The sequence below is a fragment of the Ipomoea triloba genome, chromosome 3, assembly GCF_003576645.1.
Source record: "Ipomoea triloba cultivar NCNSP0323 chromosome 3, ASM357664v1".
In the NCBI taxonomy this organism is placed as follows: domain Eukaryota; kingdom Viridiplantae; phylum Streptophyta; class Magnoliopsida; order Solanales; family Convolvulaceae; genus Ipomoea; species Ipomoea triloba.
Genome location: NC_044918.1, coordinates 3,519,677 through 3,539,201, shown reverse-complemented (window position 1 = coordinate 3,539,201; position 19,525 = coordinate 3,519,677). Strand labels below are relative to the sequence as shown.

The following is a 19,525-nucleotide window of genomic DNA, read 5'->3' as shown; positions in this document are numbered from 1 at the left end:
AACATCTCCTCAAAAAAAAATGGATGGTTAAAATTATTTGTCATTGTTTTAAAAAAAAATGTATTTGTCATTAAAAATTTGTGCCAAAATTAAAGAAACGATTATCTGATGAATGAGTCTAATTCAAAAGGATACATATTCGAGTTGGATTGTGTTTGATGGACAAAAAATGCTATAGATATTTACTATTTGAAATAATGCAGTATATTAACCAATTTAAGATTTAAAATTCAGTAATGAGAACACACCAAATCATCATTCTGTTTTTGATGTTGTTTTATAGGTCCGATAAAGGATTCATGTCTAGTACTCAGTGGCTCGGGATTGTTAGGCGAAGGCGGATAAAGCCCTTAATTAAGGGCCAAGTCCAGCACTCAACTTGTCTCGAACAATATAATAACAGTCAAGTAAAAAAATAAGTTACGTCTTCGCTGTTAGCTATATCTTTTGACGTAAGTGGTAAGCACTTGATTCTAACAGATCTTCTTCCAAAACCTTGTGGGTGCTTTTAGCTTGAGAACTCTCACTCTTCACCTGTTTAGTTCATTGAAGCATGTTTCTAATGTCTGCCAGAATTAGTTTGATTTACAGGAAGGTTAGGGCTTGGATTTGAAAGAAACACAGAAGCGGCCGATGAGGATTATTGGTTCGAACGTAAGATCGATCATAACAAGCTGTTCAAAATTCAAATTATATTGAAGAATGATGTTTTTGCTTCAATAAATTTTATTCAAATTAAAGATATTCTGCAATATGCAACCAAGCAAGTGTTTGCTTTGTTCATTGACATCTTGGCACGTGTGCATGCACCATGCAGTAAATTTTTGTTTGTCATATCATCATTTTATTTATTTATAAATTTTTCATTCATTTTGAAAGCAAATACTATCTAACTTCAACATTTCATTAATTTATAATATTTAGATAACATCAACTATTTGGTTCAGTTATTCATTAACTTAAATAACATCAATGTAACATCTATTAAAAACTATAAAAAGCTTGATTTGAGGATTTTGGATGTACTTAAACAAAAAAAACAATAATCGTAAATTTGAGAATTTTGAGCGTATTCAAACAATAAATCCTTTTGTCACATCAAATTCAAGAAATATAATGGTATTTTCACATAAAGTTTTGACTTTCAAAAAAAAAATTTTATTATGGATTTTGAAATTTTTGTCACACTTATTGCTCTTTATGAACCATTTTCCCATTTGTATTTTTATATTATTACTCTTATGATGATTTAAAAAAAAAAAAAACTTGTAGTGAGTTGCAGTTTTACTTTTACCTATTTTTCAACTTTTTGTCAAAGAAAGTTGGTGTGCAAATCTATTTTTTCATTTATATTCTCATTTCATCAAATTCATGTTACTAACAATTGAATGATTCTTTTCAAAAAATAAAATAAAATAATTGAATGAAGTGTTTTATTTCAACTAAAAATTTAAGTGGATTGATACTGAAGTACACATTTATATTTATATATCGGGTGAATTTTTCTCATTGGAATGGACATTCATATGAATATTGTATTATATGCTTAGATCAACACTAACTAAAAAAAAAAAAAAAGAACAGAGGATGAATTAAAAAATAAAATATAATTTTCAAAAAAATAAAAAATAAAATATTTTACAAAATTATGGCTATGTTTGGTAAAACTTATAACTTATTTTAAACTTTTATAAACTATAACTTTGTTTGGTAATGTTTCCAAAATAAAATAGTAACTATTTTGAAAACTTTTAAAACTTTCTTCACAGAAATGTTTAAACTATTCGTCCTCTCACTATTTGTTTTGGCAAGAAATTGTGAAAACGAAACGTCATTTCACTGTATTTAGACCTCAACGATTAAGGAACCCAACGATAAAGTATATAATTGTGTCGTCTTCTTTCCCAACAACGTTAGGCTTCCTCCAATGTGACTCTGATCTTCTATATATATCTTAATCGCATCATCTTTGCAATATAATTCTCTGCTCTTGCTACACTCTCTCATTGTAAATCTGTAATCTTTATTTATCACTGAGCTGAGCCCAGGTCATTCAATTCTTCACTCTTCTCTTGCTTTATCTACTCAGTTGTTTCCGTACGGAGACACTGCCTTTTTGCTTTCATTTTATATATACAGAAAACGTTAAAACAGTGGGTTATTGTCCTGTGTGTATAGTAATGCACTGTTATTTACTTCAACTTTGGTTTCGCTCCGTCTGAATTAAATGCATGCGAAAGAAGAAGCTAAGCTAGTGGAGTGGAAACTGAAGTGAACTTAACCTTTAATTTTTGTATGTATCTGATCTAGCATTTGATCTGATATAGCTTCCAGGAATGATGGAAATTGCAAAGAAGAAAGGAGGGAAGAAACGTGGAGGGCAGGGCTTGATCGATATAGTGTTCTCGTGGTCTTTAGAAGACGTGATGAACAAAAATCTGTACAAAGACAAGGTTTGAGATTGAGCTATTGCATCTATGCCCCTCGAAAATGTTTCATGTTCATAAACTTGTATATATGCCAGTGCTAGCTTAGCTTTTGCAATTTGTTGTGATATCATGTTATGATGCTCATGCCTTAGGGCATAGCTTAGTGGTAGAAAGGTGGAGTGTGAGTGTAGTAACTAACTCAGTAAGTACTCAGGTTTGAATCCTCAATAGGAAAAAATCTCATCAGCCTTTGAGACAAAAATTGAGCATTAAATCCCTTCTTTACTCACTGATGTATATCTCGGAATTTATCTCCTCTCCCAATCTCTGAGATGAGGGGCAATGTAACTCATGGTGCATATGTGAGCAGCAGTCAGAATCTTTTTTATTGTCTAAGATAATCCACTTGGTTTTTTTTTATGTTGAATTTAGGTTAAGGAAATTCCAGATACCTTCTTGTCCGAGGAGCATTATCTCAATTCATTCATGCATCCCCTTCTTGAAGAAACACGTGCTGATTTGTACTCAAACATGACAGACTCACTCCGTAATGCCCCGTCCTGTGAGGTCTTAGACTTAGGAACCGGCAAGGGTTTCAACCCCCCTAATGATCTGTTCTACGAGATCCGCTTGAAGAGAACTAGAAATGGTTATGGTGAGAGTAAAACACCATATGAACCACAGGGTGGTGAACTAATTGCTCTCTCTGATGTGAGGCCTAAGCGCATAGAGGACCTGAACAGACCAAAGATATCCTATCTCATAGCTGTAGTAGGAAGCAGGGATGATGATGATGATTCAGATTGGTTTCCAATCCTATCATCAAAGCCCATTATCTTCCAAAAGAACAATGAGGAGAAGAAAAAGGGAGATGAACTTTTTATTGTCTATCTTACTAGTTTGGTTACAAATATTCGCATATGGAATTCTCTGAAAATGGACCTGGAAAGTGCTAACTTGAATATTATCAGAACAGTGTTGCAAGTTCATCAGGATGTAAGATATTTCAATTCCCTTTTATCATTTTTTATGTATTATTATTGTAGCCATGCTTAAACATAATAATATGTCATTGAATTCTAAATCATAGTTCAAACATGAACAGGATGCAGCAAATTCTGCCCCAGAAGAAATTGAAGAGAAACATGTCCAGGATGATAGAAATTGTGACCTTTGTACCCAACAAGAAACTGAATCTACTATTTCATTGAATGCTAGAGCAGCCATACACTCGTTTGGATTAGATGATTCCCAGGAAATGGCTATTCTGAGTTGTGTAACAACAACACAATGTGTGCACCGAAATAGTGTTAAGCTAATTTGGGGTCCTCCTGGGACTGGGAAAACAAAGACAGTTGCCTCCATGTTATCAGTCCTCTTCAATATGAAATGCAGATCTTTGACTTGTGCTCCAACAAACATTGCAGTCATTGGAGTTGCAAAGCGGTTTATGGTAATGGTACGAGAAAGCCTCCAATATGGGTCTTATGGTCTAGGAGACATTGTTTTGGTTGGTAACAAGGAAAGAATGAAGGTAGTGGATCACGAGGATCTGTGGGATGTGTTTCTGGCTTATCGTGTCAATGCTCTTGCTAGCTGTGTATCACCTTCGGTTGGGTGGCAAGTTGGTTTGATCTCGATGATAAGTTTGCTTGAAGAACCGGAAGTGTTGTACAAAAAATATTTAGAAACAGTAAAAGAGAAGGATGAAGACAGTGATGAAGAACCTGGGAGTGGAGAAGTGAATGCTGCTGAGAAAGATGGTTTGATCACAAAGAAAGACTTGAAAAAAACAAGGATAAGTAATCCTTTGAACAAGTTCATTATTCAGACCATAAAGGAAAACAAGAAGAAAAAATCGATAAGTAAAAAATCTTCTCGGAACAATGCTAAATGTCATAAAGGAAAGGGATGCACTAGCAGAGAGGTAAAGATTTGGACATTTGATGAATTCATTTTGAAGAAGTATGAATCTTTAGTGGAGCAATTAGAGTTTTGTATGAAAACCTTGTACACTCATTTGCCCACCTCATACATCTCTCTGGAAGCAGTCATGAATATGGTTAGAGCAATTAATTTGCTTCCAACTCTTGGAGCATTGTTGAAAACTCTCTCTGAGACACATGGAGGACTGAGAGATGGCTTTAAGGGGACCGATGCTGGAGGACACCTTTATGCATTTAGGACAGTAAAATCGGAATGCGTTGCACTGTTAACACTTCTTCGTGGCAGCATTCGCCTCCCAAATTTTTTTGAAAAATATGAAATTCAGAGCTTTTGTTTGAAAAGTGCAGTCTTGATTTTCTCAACTGCCTCAAGTTCATCCAAGTTGCATGGCAGTGCGCCAATTGAGGTGGTGGTGATTGATGAAGCCGCTCAGCTTAAAGAATGTGAATCCACTATTCCCTTGCATCTACCCGGTGTTCGCCATGCTGTACTCATTGGAGATGAGAAACAATTGCCAGCAATGGTTCAAAGCAAGGTTTTTCACAGCAGCCTAGCTTAGCTAACAACTATTTATTTTAGAATTAAGTTCATCCAGTTTTTGTACTTATAGCAACTAATGAATGCATGTTATGCACAGATTTGCGAGAAGGCTAAATTCGGGAGGAGCTTGTTTGAGAGGCTGGTTAAATTAGGACACAAGAAGCACCTTCTTAACATTCAATACAGAATGCATCCCTCAATTAGTTTGTTCCCAAACAAGAAATTCTACGAAGAGAAGGTCACAAATGGTCCTAATGTCACCAACATAAGATATGAGAAGCGATTTCTCAAAGGAAACATGTATGGACCATATTCTTTCATCAACATAAGCAAGGGAAGAGAAGAGTTTGATGACAATTGTAGTTGTAGAAACATGGCAGAAGCTTGTGCAGTAGCCAAGATTGTTGCAATGCTTTGCAGAGGTATTTTTTCTTCCCCCTTTTTTTGGTCACCTACTGGTTCTTGTCTCTGGTTTTGATATTTTGTTTTGTTCAATGCTGTAGAATCTCGAGCTTCGAAACAAAGAGTTCGTGTTGGCTGCATATCACCTTACAAAGCTCAGGTCTTTGCCATCCAAGAAATGCTTGGCAAGAAATACAGCACAGATGTGGAGAGTGACTTCTCGGTGAATGTACGTTCTGTAGATGGGTTTCAAGGCGGAGAGGAAGACGTGATCATCATATCAACGGTTCGGTCTAATGGAAGAGGAGCAGTGGGCTTCTTGTCCAACTTCCAGCGCACAAATGTCGCCTTGACTCGGGCTAGGTACTGTGTTGCAATGCAAGTAAAATCAGTGTGTTATGTATGCATTATTATTCTCCATTTTTGTTGCTGTTTTGCAGATACTGCCTTTGGGTTTTGGGCAACGGTGCGACCTTGATCAATAGCGGTACAGTTTGGAGGGACATCGTCGTAGATTCTATTGCCCGCGGCTGCTACTATGATGCCTGCAATGACAAGGACTTGGGAATAGCACTTGCATATGTGTCTGATGAGCTAACCACCAAGTTCTCTGCAATGAGTCTTGGCCATAAACCTGCCTTTGGGTGAGCTTTTGGCTGCTTTAGTAATACCACATTTGTTTTTACTTGTTTACATTATATTGTTGAAACATCTGGTTCAGAAACTTGTTACTTGTGTGTTTCAGAAAGAAGAAGATTTTTGAGAATAGAGATCGGTTTTCATACAAACAGAGACGGGGTTGAAGAGGATTTAAGAGCTAATCAAAAGTTCCATTTGAAGATTGGTGTTGACGAGTTTTAGAGCATCCTCTATAGTGATGATTTATTTGAGGTTTTTGAAGTGCCAATTAGGAGAGAGAGAGCAGGGAAAGAGAAGAAGGAAAAAAAAAAAATCAAAACCCACTTAGTGAAAACTTTTAAAATTGTATTGTATTGACTCTCTTGTCTCCTATTTTTCATAATTTAACTCTTTGACCGAAGCTAGACAAAAAGTGTCCAAGCAATACTTCATATCCTCCATTTGTTTCTAGGAAGCCTCCAAGAAGAGGATCATTTCTTCCGCAAAGAAAATAATAAAAAATAATAATTCTTTTGATGTATTTTCTATCACTTTTAATATAAAAACTAATGCAATATTGTTTAACAATAACTTTTTAAGAAAAATGTAGTGTTTTTCACATTTAAATTATTAAAAAAAAATGTTCAAAACATTCCGCCAAAACAAAGTTATAATCTTTCAAGATTTGCAAAGCTTGCATTATTATATGACAATACAATTTTTTTTTAAAGAAGAAATTGGCTTGCCAGTTTCCCACCAATTCCACCAGAGGCCTACAACATCATCTTTGGAATCATTTGTCTTTGCTACAGAGCTGTTTCTGGTTGACTCATCTTATATAGTCTTTAATTAATCCCACTCTTCTTCTTGCTTAATACTTTTCTCTTTATATTCTGAATCCGTACACATTTTTTCTTTTTCCAAGTTGCTACCTTTTTTGCTTTCATTTTACTTGGGTTTTGCTTCGTCTGGAAGGCAAAAAATATCACACTTGTTTTTTTAACAAAGAAGGGGAGTGGAAAGTGGAAACTGAAAAGAACTGAGCTTTATGAGTAACTTTTGGTTAGGTAGATAGATTCGAATATTTGATTTGATCATCCAAGAACGATGGAAATTGCAAAGGAGAAACAACGTCCAGGGCAAGGGTTGATCGATGCAGTGTTTTCTTGGTCTTTAGAGGACATGATGAACAAGGATTTGTATAGAGACAAGGTTTGATTCTTGCTATGTCTTCTTTGAACTCATGCATTCTTCTTAGTTAAAATGGTAAAAAAGTTTGTTGCTTTATTTGAACTTTATGATCTGTTGTTATTTGCTGGAGTGTTTGTTCTTTGTAGAGCTTGTCATATTGCATTTCATTCAGATGACTAAATACTTTATATAAAATTGTGTGTTTTTTCTATTTAGTTGTTTGAAGTCACGTTTGATTCTCATGTCTAAATTCTTGTAATCTTATTGATCTTCTTCATGTTGGTAAATTTGCTGTTGTATCATGTAGCTTTGCAGAATTGCAGCTGTAAGTAAAGATATGAAACACTTTTTTCTTGTCTCATTTAATATAATCAACTTGGTTTGTGATATTTTAGGTTAAGAAAATCCCAGATACCTTCATGTCCACGGATCATTACCTCAATTATTTCATCAATCCACTTCTTGAAGAAACGCGTGCTGATTTGTACTCAAACATGACAAATTCACTCCGAAATGCCCAGGCTTGTGAGGTCTTAGATGTGAAAATCTCCAAGGGTTTCAAGTACCCTAAAGATTTGTTATACGATATTTTCTTGAAGACAACTAGAGGGGGTGGTGATGATAGTAAACAACCGTATGAACCTGAGGTTGGGGATCTAATTGCATTCTCTGATGTGAGGCCCAAACGTGTTGAGGATTTGAACAGACCAAAGATGTCGTATGTCATAGCTGTAGTCCAAGGCAGGAAAGATGATGGTTCAGCAATGTTTCCAATCTTGTCATCAAAGCCCGTTACCTTCAAGAAAAACATGGAGAAAGGGAGAGAGGGAGATAAGCTTTTTGTTGTTTATCTTACTAGTTTGACAACAAATATTCGCATATGGAAATCTCTGAATATGGACATGGAAAATGTTAACTTAAAGATTATCAAAACAGTGTTGCAAATTGATCCGAAAGTACGATTCTTCCTTCCTATTGTTTTGTTATTTTATTTTCTGTTTGGGTTTTTACCTTTCATAAAACTTAGTATCTCTTTGGGTTCTAAATGGAAGTTCAAACTTGTCCAGGATGAAGGAAATTGTGCCCTCTGCACCAATAGAGGAACTCAAGGTACTAATTTGTTGAATGCTAAGGCAGCTCTACAATCCTTTGGATTAGATAATTCCCAGGAAGAAGCTGTTTTGAGCTGTGTAAAAGCAAGAAACTGTGTTCACCGAAGTTCTGTTAAGCTGATTTGGGGTCCTCCCGGAACTGGGAAAACAAAGACAGTTGCCTCCTTGTTATCTGTCCTCTCCAATATGAAATGCAGAACACTGACTTGTGCTCCAACGAACATTGCAGTCATAGGAGTTGCAAAGCGGGTATTGAAACTGGTAAGGGCTAGTCTCCAGTATGATCCTTATGGTCTAGGAGACATTGTTGTTTTTGGTAATGGAGAAAGAATGAAGATTGATGATCATGAGGATTTAGGGGAAGTGTTTTTGGATAACCGTGTTGATGCGCTTGCTAGCTGCTTGTCTCCATTGAATGGATGGCAAGTAGGTTTGAATTGGATGATAAATTTGCTCGAGGAACCTGAAGAGGAATATCAGAAGTACTTAGGAGACGAAAAAGTGGCCAAACGCAATGTTGTTCAATGTCACCGAGGGAAGGGTTACACGGGGAAGGTAACACTTTTGACATTTGAGGAATTTGTTTTGAACAAGTATGAATCCTTAGCGAAGCGATTAGAGTTTTGTATGACAACCTTGTACACTCATTTGCCTACTTCATACTTCCCTTTGGAAATAGTGAAGAAGATGGTTACAACACATAATTTACTTCAAACTCTTGGAGCATTGTTGAAAACTGTTGCTGAGACATGTGGAGGACAGAGAGATGCCCTTAAGGGGATTAAAGTTTCTTTTCCCAAGTCCAAGAAGCACATTGATGCATTGCAGACAACAAAATCAGAATGTGTAGTAATGTTAAAGCTTCTTAGTGGCAGCGTTACTCTCCCAAATCTTTCTGGAAACAATCAAATTCGAAGCTTTTGTTTAAAAAGTGCAGTCTTGATTTTCTCTACTGTCTCGAGTTCATCCAAACTGCACTCTGAAGGGACAACACCAATAGAGCTGTTGGTAATTGATGAAGCTGCTCAGCTTAAAGAATGTGAATCCACTATTCCCTTGCAGCTACCCGGTCTTCGCCATGCTATACTCATTGGAGATGAGAAACAATTGCCAGCAATGGTTCAGAGCGAGGTTTTGAAAGTTGTCTTAGCTTGCAACTATTTATTTTACAAGTTCATTAGTATTTTATAGTTAGCAACTAATGTATGTTATGTTATCCACAGATTTGCAAGAAGGCTGGTTTCAGGAGGAGCTTGTTTGAGAGGCTGGTTAAATTAGGACACAAGAAGCACCTCCTCAACGTTCAATACAGAATGCATCCCTCAATTAGTCTGTTCCCGAATAAGAAATTCTACAAAGGGAAGGTAATGAATGGTCCTAATGTCAGAGACACAAGATATGAGAAGCGATTTCTCAAAGGAGACATGTTTGGACCGTATTCTTTCATCAACATAAGCAATGGAAAAGAAGATCCAGATGAGAAAAGTAGTAGTAAAAACATGGCAGAAGTTTCCGCAGTAGCTGAGATTATTGCTATGCTCTACAGAGGTAATTTCTCTTTTGTCACCACTACTGCTCTCATCTCTACCTTTGTGTTACTGATTTTCTTTTGCTCAATGATGATAGAGTTTCTACATTCAAAACAAAGAGTCCGGGTTGGTTGCATATCACCATATAAGGCTCAGGTTTTTGCAATCCAAGAAAAGCTTGGCAAGAAATACAGCACAGATGTGGAGAGTGACTTCTGTGTGAATGTACGATCTGTAGATGGATTTCAAGGCGGAGAAGAAGATGTGATCATCATATCTACAGTTCGGTCTAATGGAAGTGGATCAGTGGGCTTCTTGTCCAACTTTCAGCGAGCAAATGTGGCTCTGACTCGGGCAAGGTACTATTTTGTTTTCCTAGACAAATTAATCTGACAAACTGCTACTGAAATATCAGTATTAAGGTCAATATTTTGTGTGTGTGTGGGTTGTGGTCTTTTACAGATACTGCCTTTGGGTATTAGGCAATGGCACGACTTTGATCAATAGCGATTCAGTTTGGAGAGACTTAGTACAACATTCTAAGGTCCGCGGGTGCTACTATGATGCCTGCAATGATAAGAACTTGGGAAAAGCAGTTGCAGATGCATCTGATGAGTTAACAACCAAGTTATCAGCCAAGATTTCCGCTACCACTCGAAATGATAAGCCTAGCAAGTTTTCTATCGCGAGCCCAAGTGATAAACCTAGCAAGCTTTCTGCTACCACTCCAAATGATAAGCCTAGCAAGTTTTCTGTCGCGAGCTCAAGTGATAAACCTATTATGCTTTCTGCCACCACTCCAAATGATAAGCCTAGCAAGTGTTCAGCTAGGAGTCCAAGTGATAAATCTATAAATTCTTCCAACACCTTCTGGGGAGCTTTTTGCTTTAAAAATGTCATTATTTCTGTTGGTATATTTACTGGTTTGGCGTATTTGTCAAAAAGAAATTTGTGAGGGCAATTTGTGTTAAAGGAAAAGTTGTGGTGAATCCTCCTCAATCAAGAATCAAAAGCAAATTCTCTGGGGAAGTCTATCCTCAAATACTGGATCTGCTTGTTTTCAGTTCAAGGTGCTATAAATCCTATAATAGATCAGCAACAGTGCATGGGGTTAAGTACTCGTTTGTTTGTATGCTTTATAGTCAATTATCCATCATTTTCGTTAATAATAATTTCTCACAAATTGACGAGTAACTAATGTTTGATATGCCCCGCTTTCCTGTAGATCAATAACCCTAAATACTCTGAATATTTGTTTGTCAAAATATGTTGCAACCACTCTCGTGTCTGTGTATATATATATATATATATAATTTTGTTCTGTTATACCTCAACAAGGCGTCACAAATACTTTTTAGTTAATAAAAATAAAATAATTCAATATTTTCCACAACACCCTTTTAAAAAGTGTCACAAAAAGTCAATATTTTTTCAATCATCTTCATCCACTCCACTTATACAGTACAATGAAAACACTTATATTAGTTAAAGAAGGAGAATCAAGCTAATTCTCTCTTATATAACATTCTACTTTGTTTTAATGTGAATAGATTTCAAAAAGAATGTCGAGAAAACCACTAGCAAAGAGTCATGGAAACGGTTTTCCAAACGCATTGCTGAATTGGAAAGGTGTAAAATGTTGAAACAAAAGAAAGCAGCTCATGGAGGTTATGAAGCGATGAGCGATTTCTCCATAGATCCAGCGCTCAACACTAGATCTGTGGACAAATCGTCCACTTCATATACTCCATGAACTGCTTTCCTCTGCCTCGACATTTCACGCCTTTTCAATTCAGTAATGCATCTAAAAAAACCGTTTCCTTAACTCCTTGCTACTTTACATTAAAACAAAGTAAAACTTTCGCCAAAGATCTCGTGGTCTAGTGACACCCAGTGTCCTGGCATGAATGATGAGAGTGAGTTCGAGACAGTAGTACTCAGGGAAAAAAAACAAAGTAACACTTTCAAAATCTATTTCTCACAACACTTTCCTCTCTCCCTCTTTTTCTCCCCAAAACAACATCACCACCGAGCCAGATACCTTCATGTCCACGGATCATTACCTCAATTATTTCATCAATCCACTTCTTGAAGAAACACGTGCTGATTTTAACTCAAACATGACAAATTCACTCCAAAATACTATAGCTTGTGAGGTCTTAATTAGACGTGAAAATCTCCGTATGGTCTCATATCACCTTAAGTAATGAATAAAATTGAAATATATGTACTATAAGTCTTTGAGAAAGCTTGTGGAAAGAGGAAGAGTAATTAAAAAGATGATAGAGCATATTCTATAAAGATGAAAAAATATACTAAACTGATTTCCTAAGAAATTGGTTTGTCCTGTGTGTACATCTTTCTTCATTTTAATCTGAAATGCACTGTTACTTACTTCAACTTTGGTTTTGCTCCGTCTGAAATGCCAAACATATTCCATCTCCCAGGGACTGGAAACTGAAAAAAACATAAACTTTTTGCATTGTGGTTAGCTACATATTTCTCAACTTTTTCCAGGAATGATGGAAACTGCAAAGAAGACAAGTGGCCTGATCGATGCAGTGTTTTCGTGGTCTTTCGACGATGTCATAAACAAAAATTTGTACAAAGACAAGGTTTAAGTCTTGCATGGTTGCAGAGCTTATCAGATTACATTCCATTCATATGTCTAAATACTTAGAATATACTCACTTCTTGCTGATTTAAAATTCTGTGTTTTTCTACTATGTTTCATGTTGATAAACTTATATGTCAGTACTTACATACAATTTGCTCATGTTTCATGTAATGAAATGAATCTTTTTTCTTGTCTGATATAATCAACTTGGGATATGATGTTTTAGGTTAAGGAAATCCCAGATACCTTCTTGTCCACATATCATTACCTCAGTTCATTCATCTATCCACTTCTTGAAGAAACGCGTGCTGATTTGTACTCAAACATGACAGGCACACTGTTTAGTGCCCCGGCTTGTGAGGTATTAGCCTTGAAAGTGTCTAAGGATTTCAAATTTCCAAAAGATTTCTACTACAGCATTCGGTTGAAGCCAACTAGAGAGGGTAGTGGTGGTGGGAGTAATAAACAAGTATATGAACCAGAGGTTGGGGATTTAATCGCGTTCTCTGATGTGAGGCCTAAGCGTATCGAGGATCTGAATAGACCAAAGATGTCCTATCTCATAGCTGTAGTTCAAGGCAGAGGGGATGATGATCATGATCATGATGATGATGATTGGTTTCCAATTCTGTCGTCGAAGCCCATTATGACCTTCCAGAAAAAGGAAGGGGGGAAAGGGATGGAGGGAGATGAGGTTTTTGTTGTTTATCTTACTAGTTTGACAACGAATATTCGGTTATGGAAGTCTCTGAATATGGACCTGGAAAGTCCCAACTTAAACATGATCAAAACAGTGTGGCAAATGAATTGGAATGTAAGATGTTTAAAATCTTTCCCTTTAGTCATTTTTATGTTTTACTTTTTTGTTAAAGTATAATACCTCTTTGAAATCTAAATGAAAGTTCAAAAATGGCCAGGATGACAGAAACTGTGCCTTTTGCACCCGAGAAGAAACCGAGGGGACTATTTTATTGAATGCTAGAGCAGCCATTCACTCCTTTGGATTAGATGATTCCCAGGAAATGGCTGCTTTGAGTTGTGTAAAAGCCAGGCAATGTGTTCACAGAAACACTGTTAACCTAATTTGGGGTCCTCCTGGAACTGGGAAAACAAACACAGCTGCCTCATTGCTGTATATCCTCTTCAATATGCATTGCAGAACTCTGACTTGTGCTCCTACAAACAATGCAGTCATAGGAGTTGCAAAGCGGCTTCTGGAACTCGTAACAGGTCGTCTTCGTTATAACAGTTATGGTCTCGGGGACATTGTTGTTTTTGGCAACGGAGAAAGAATGAAGATCGAGGATCACGAGGGTCTGTGGGATGTGTTTCTTGAGTATCGTGTTCGTGGTCTTGCTAAGTGCTTGTCACCCGTGGTCGGGTGGCAAGCAGGTCTGGTTCAGATGATAAGTTTGCTTGAAGAACCCGAAGGTTCATACCAAAAATATTTGTTATTCGAGTCAATAAAAGAGAAGAATGAAGAGAGTAGTGATGAGGAACAAGAACCAGAAAGTTCAACTGGGGAACTAAATCAAGACTTGAAAAAAACCAGGATAAATAAGCATTGGAAAAAGTTCATTATTCAGAGCTTAAAATGGAAAAAGAAGAAAAGGGTGAAAGAAGAGTCTCCTCAAAAGATCAATGGAGGAAAGGCAAGGATTTGGACATTCGAGGAATTCGTTTTGAACAAGTATAAATCCTTAGCGGATCGACTAGAGTTTTGTATGACAACCTTGTACACTCATTTGCCTACTTCCTATATCCCCCTGGAAGCAGTGAAGAACATGGTTAGAGCACTCGAGGTGTTTCAAACTCTCGGAGCACTGTTAAAAACTGTTTCTGAGACACATGGACTGAGAGAAGGCCTCAAGGGGACTGAAGTTTCTTCACTTTCTTGTAGTACGTTGCAGACAACAAAATCAGAATGTGTTGCAACATTAGAACTTCTTCGTTGCAGCTTTTGGCTCCCGAATTTCTTAGAAAAAAACCAAATTAGGAGCTTCTGTTTGAAAAATGCAGTCTTGATTTTCTCTACTGCCTCAAGTTCATCCAAGCTGTTAACTGAAGAGACGCCAATTGAGGTGGTGGTGATTGATGAAGCTTCTCAGCTTAAAGAATGTGAATCCACTATTCCCTTGCAGCTACCTGGTCTTCGTCACGCGATGCTATTTGGAGACGAGAAACAATTGACAGCAATGGTTCAAAGCAAGGTTTTGAAAGAAACTATTTTTTTTTAGCACTACTGACTCTGTTACAATGCAGTATTTGTTAGAAGTTGGTGAGTTTTTTACATGTGCAGATTTGCGAGAAAGCTAATTTTGGGAGAAGCTTGTTCGAGAGGCTGGCTAGATTAGGACAAAAGAAGCATCTCCTTAACATTCAATACAGAATGCATCCCTCAATTTGTTTGTTCCCAAATAGGAAGTTCTATGAAGAGAAGATCATGAATGGCCCTAATGTCACAAACTTAAGCTACGAGAAACGGTTTCTCAAAGGAGCCATGTTCGGTCCGTATTCTTTCATCAACATAAGCAAAGGAAAAGAAGAGCTTGATCACAAATTTAGCTTTAAAAACATGGCAGAAGCTTCTGCAGTAGCTGAGATCATTGCTATGCTTTACAGAGGTTATTTTTATTGTCTCCAACTGGTTCTGATCTTCTTGTCTTTATACGTTGGTTTTTAGCAACTTTCTTCTGTTTTTCAATGATGGCAGAATCTCTAGTTTCGAAACAAAGAGCTCGTGTTGGCTGCATATCACCGTATAAGGCACAGGTTTCTGCAATCCAAAAACAGATTGGCAAGAAATACAGCACTGATGCAGGCTGTGAGTTTTCCGTGAATGTACGATCTGTAGATGGATTTCAAGGCGGAGAAGAAGACGTTATCATTTTATCTACAGTTCGGTCTAATGGAATGGGAATCGTGGGATTCTTGTCCAACCTTCAGCGAACAAATGTGGCTCTGACTCGAGCCAGGTACTGTTTTGTTTCCAGGACAAATTAATCTGAAAAACTGTTACTGAAATATCAGTATTAAGGTCTTGTTTTCACTATTTGTGGTCTTTTACAGATACTGCCTTTGGGTATTAGGCAATGGGGTGACTTTGATCAATAGTAATTCTGTTTGGAGAGACTTAGTACTAGATTCCAAGGAGCGTGGATGCTACTATGATGCCTGCAATGATAAGAACTTGGAAAAAGCAATTGCAGATGCTTCTGGTGAGTTAACAACCAAGTTATCAGCAAGGATTCCAAGTGATAAACCTTGGGAGTTTTCGGCCACGAGGCCAAGTGATAAACCTAGCATGTCTTCTGCCACGAGTCCAAGTGATAAAACTAGCATGCTTTCTGCTATCATCCCGAATGATACGCCTAGCAAGTTTTCTGCTACGAGTCCGAGTGATAAACCTAGCATGCTTTCTGCCACCGCTCTAAATGATAAGCCTACTATGATTTCTGTCACGAGCCCGAGTGATAAACCTAGCATGATTTCTGCCACCACTCCAAATGATAAGCCTACCATGTTTTCTGTCGCGAGCCCGAGTGATAAATCTAGCATGCTTTCTGCCACTACTCCGAATGATAAGCCTACCAAGTTTCCAGCTGGGAGTCCAAGTGATAAATTTATACATTTTTCTAAAACCTTTTGGGGAGGTTTTAGCTTTAAAAAGGTCATTCTTTCTGTTAGTATATTTACTTGTTTGGCGTTTTTGTCTGTGGTGTCATTTCATCTCTTCTCTTGCATGTTTAATCTTTTTCGTGTGCCTTAGTGTGTGGTAAAGTCCCTTTTCATATTCGCGTACTGTTAGGGGAGAATATTTGTAGTTTTTACACTTCCTAGTTTACTTCATTGAAGAATGGTGTTCTGCTGAAGTTGCTACAGTGACGAGTTCGATTAAGAAAATATTGATAAAAATTGAATTCATAACTTTTTCATATAAGAATCATGCTATACTCACTTTGTCATTTATTTTTAAATAATCCTAATCAATAACATTTCATATGCAACAAAAATATAGAAGACAACACCAATTAAGTTGGTTAAATGCTTAACTATATTTTTCTTCTCAATTGAAATAATCAATGATAAATTATGAACAATTGGTTAAAGTTATAAGGCGACGTTTATCACTTTATTGAACGTGAAACGTGGCAAATCTCCAAATACATACCCAAACCATGTAGCACTGCGACTTGTGTATACTCACCCAGCTATGGGCTATGGCAGGTGTCCGTGACATCATGAGTCCGTGACGCAATCTTAAGGCTATTTCTGTCATTTCATTCGTAGAAATTCAAGAAAATTCAGTAGATACACAGTATAAAAAGACGAGGCAATCTGGGAACTTCCTCCACAGTCCACATACACAGAAACAGAGCTATCAAGCAAACCCCAGAATGGCGAATCCGAAAAAGGTCCTCTTGTTATGCGGTGATTATGTCGAGGATTACGAGGTTACGAATCCGATAAAGCGAATTGCTTGTACTAACTGATTTTTTATTTTCTTAAATTTTCATGGGAATGAAATGATTGATTGCAGGTTATGGTTCCGTTCCAAGCACTACTGGCTTTCGGAGTGGCCGTTGACGCCGTTTGCCCCGGCAAGAAAGCCGGCGATATTTGTCGCACTGGTATTCATCAGCTTGGTGCTCACCAGGTATGTATATACTATATTATTTCGATTATTTTCATTAAAAACAAACAAAGAAGATAACTCTGTTAGCTAAATGGCTGTTAGTTGATGCTTTTAGCTGATTGAGTTAGAAGGTATAATTAGCTATAAAAAGTGTTTGCTAAATTAACGGTTAGCTGATAGCTGTTAGGTTTGATTTCTTTTCTTGAAAAGCTAATTCAAAAGGTTGCTTTGAGTAGCCTTTTGAAATTTAGTATTTTGGAGTTACAAAAAACTTATTAACTAAACATTTATATTGATTTTTTAATCAAGTCAAACAACTAATAATGGTCAAATAGGCCAAAATTGACTGACGGGCTAATTATTTACTAGGGCAACCTATGTGGTATACATGAGTATTTACATTGTCATCTCAGTTTGTGCATTTTACTTGGTATAGTGTGTGTTAGGTAGAAATTGAATTACAGCATAGAATACCTATCCACTATACTACTATCTGCAATTGACTGAATTCATGAAATTTTGAGAAACTGATAGGCTGTTAAAATTCTCAAGTGTTCTTGTAGTTAGTAGTTATTCTATTTCCATATCTGAAAGGGAGTGAAGTGACAGATAAGTTTAGGATTTAGTAGCAGATTTTATGGATGTTACTAAATACTAAGTATGCCTTAATTTTAATGATATAGACATATTCTGAGTCCCGGGGGCACAACTTCTCTCTCAATGCAACTTTTGATGAAGTTGAAGCGGGCAAATATGATGGATTGGTCATCCCAGGAGGACGTGCCCCGGAATATCTGGCTAATGACAAATCTGTCCTGGAGTTGGTTAAGAAGTTTGTGAGCTGTAAAAAGCAAATTGCTTCTATTTGCCATGGACAGTTGATCTTGGCTGCAGCAGATGTAGTCAACGGCCGAAAGTGTACTGCTTTTCCTCTAGTGAAGCCTGTACTTATAGATGCTGGTGCACATTGGGTAGAACCAGAGACAATGGCCTCGTGTGTTGTTGATGGAAATTTAATTACCGGGGCAACTTATGAAGGGCATCCTGAGTTCATCCGGCTTTTTGTCAAGGCACTCGGGGGCAACATAACCGGTTCTGGCAAAAGAATTCTATTTCTCTGTGGGGTAAGCTATACTGCTATAGTCATTTTGTTTTATTGAGGAAACAAGAAAAAGGAAAAGCAAGATGTTAAGTGATCTACATTTGAGTTAAAATGGTTTGTGTTTCTAATGTTTGGGCTTGCTTCAGAAAGAGTTGATATGATTACACAGACTTTGAATTGCATTTACCCTATTCCTTTTCCATATTTGGGTTTTCTTTACTGATTACTGATGGTGAATCTGATCATAACGTTCTTTTTTCCTGATCTCGGTCCTTGTAGATATCTAGTACATTGTTGTAGGTGTCAAACATGTAACATGTTTCCAGTAACTTGCATAATAGATGCATATTTAGTACACAATCTGATTAACTGGTTAGCCTGAGTTACACCAGATTTTGATAGTTTAATAACTTTATGCTGCATTAATGGATATCCCAATAGACTGGAACTTTTGAATCATAAAAATCCGAGCAAAGGATATTTTTCTCTAATTTATACTAGATTATGGTTGTTTATCATAATTCCTTATCTGCAGTAACTTGTAAAGACATTCTGATTTCATTCGTTTTAGGATTTTATGGAAGATTATGAGGTGGCGGTTCCTTTCCAGTCCCTCCAAGCACTTGAGTGTCAAGTCGATTCTGTTTGTCCCAAGAAAAAAGCAGGCGAAAAATGCCCAACGGCTGTTCATGACTTTGAAGGTGACCAAACATACAGCGAGAAGCCCGGTCATGACTTCGTCCTAAATTCTAGTTTTGAAGATGTTAGCGCCTCGAGTTATGATGGGCTTGTTATTCCTGGTGGCAGAGCCCCAGAATATCTGGCACTGGACAATGAAGTTATCAAATTGGTGAAGGAGTTCATGGAATCTAAGAAACCTGTTGCATCAATCTGCCATGGCCAACAGATACTCGCTGCTGCAGGCGTTCTCAAGGTAATGATGCATTACTACACGATTTAGTTCCTTCGAGTTATACATATAAAGATGGACTATTCAACAGCACGGGATTTGTAATGCAGGGTAAGAAGTGTACTGCATACCCCGCGGTAAAACTCAACGTGGTTCTTGGAGGGGCGACATGGTTAGAGCCAGAGCCGATAGATCGTTGCTTCACTGATGGAAATCTGGTGACAGGCGCGGCTTGGCCAGGCCATCCCGAGTTTATTTCTCAGTTCATGGCGCTGCTTGGAGTGCGCGTAGTGTTCTAATTTTGCAGTATGCGTTCTGTGATGTCTCATATCTCCTTACCTTTACATGAACCCAAATAAAAGAAGGGATAGTGTGAACTTTCAATGCCACGCCTGTGTCTGTCTGTAACAAAAGAATAAAACATTTTGGTTTTGGTGTTACTTTGTGTTTGTTTTATGTTTCTTTGAAGTGTCAAGTGTTTCCACTGTTCTT

At 37.2% G+C, this 19,525-nt stretch overlaps 4 protein-coding genes across 5 annotated transcripts; all 4 read left to right on the top strand.

Moving 5' to 3' along the window:
* The first annotated feature begins 2,339 nt into the window (after positions 1 to 2,339).
* LOC116012244 lies at positions 2,340 to 6,268 on the top strand. The gene is made up of 7 exons (XM_031251744.1): positions 2,340 to 2,453; positions 2,862 to 3,425; positions 3,535 to 4,911; positions 5,014 to 5,338; positions 5,420 to 5,681; positions 5,759 to 5,962; positions 6,064 to 6,268. Exons 1-7 carry the CDS (start codon positions 2,340 to 2,342, stop codon positions 6,119 to 6,121), a joined length of 2,904 nt encoding a protein of 967 aa, XP_031107604.1. The 3' UTR covers positions 6,122 to 6,268.
* A 630-nt stretch (positions 6,269 to 6,898) lies between these two features.
* LOC116012158 (probable helicase MAGATAMA 3) lies at positions 6,899 to 11,046 on the top strand. The gene is made up of 6 exons (XM_031251636.1): positions 6,899 to 7,148; positions 7,523 to 8,083; positions 8,195 to 9,370; positions 9,463 to 9,787; positions 9,866 to 10,127; positions 10,231 to 11,046. Exons 1-6 carry the CDS (start codon positions 7,044 to 7,046, stop codon positions 10,721 to 10,723), a joined length of 2,922 nt encoding a protein of 973 aa, XP_031107496.1. The 5' UTR covers positions 6,899 to 7,043; the 3' UTR covers positions 10,724 to 11,046.
* Positions 11,047 to 12,281: 1,235 nt separating this feature from the next.
* On the top strand, positions 12,282 to 16,742 carry LOC116014190. Of its 2 annotated transcripts, XM_031254191.1 has the most exons (7): positions 12,282 to 12,383; positions 12,612 to 13,199; positions 13,303 to 14,595; positions 14,685 to 15,009; positions 15,099 to 15,360; positions 15,455 to 16,055; positions 16,613 to 16,742. In XM_031254191.1, exons 1-7 carry the CDS (start codon positions 12,288 to 12,290, stop codon positions 16,628 to 16,630), a joined length of 3,183 nt encoding a protein of 1,060 aa, XP_031110051.1. In that variant the 5' UTR covers positions 12,282 to 12,287; the 3' UTR covers positions 16,631 to 16,742. The 2 variants fall into 2 exon arrangements, with proteins under 2 accessions (XP_031110051.1, XP_031110050.1); XM_031254190.1 differs by lacking the exon at positions 16,613 to 16,742 and having other exon boundaries at positions 15,455 to 16,297.
* LOC116014192 (protein DJ-1 homolog D) lies at positions 16,699 to 19,501 on the top strand. Its single transcript, XM_031254192.1, has 5 exons — positions 16,699 to 16,839; positions 16,926 to 17,042; positions 17,705 to 18,145; positions 18,695 to 19,057; positions 19,144 to 19,501. Exons 1-5 carry the CDS (start codon positions 16,783 to 16,785, stop codon positions 19,330 to 19,332), a joined length of 1,167 nt encoding a protein of 388 aa, XP_031110052.1. The 5' UTR covers positions 16,699 to 16,782; the 3' UTR covers positions 19,333 to 19,501.
* Positions 19,502 to 19,525: the final 24 nt, after the last annotated feature.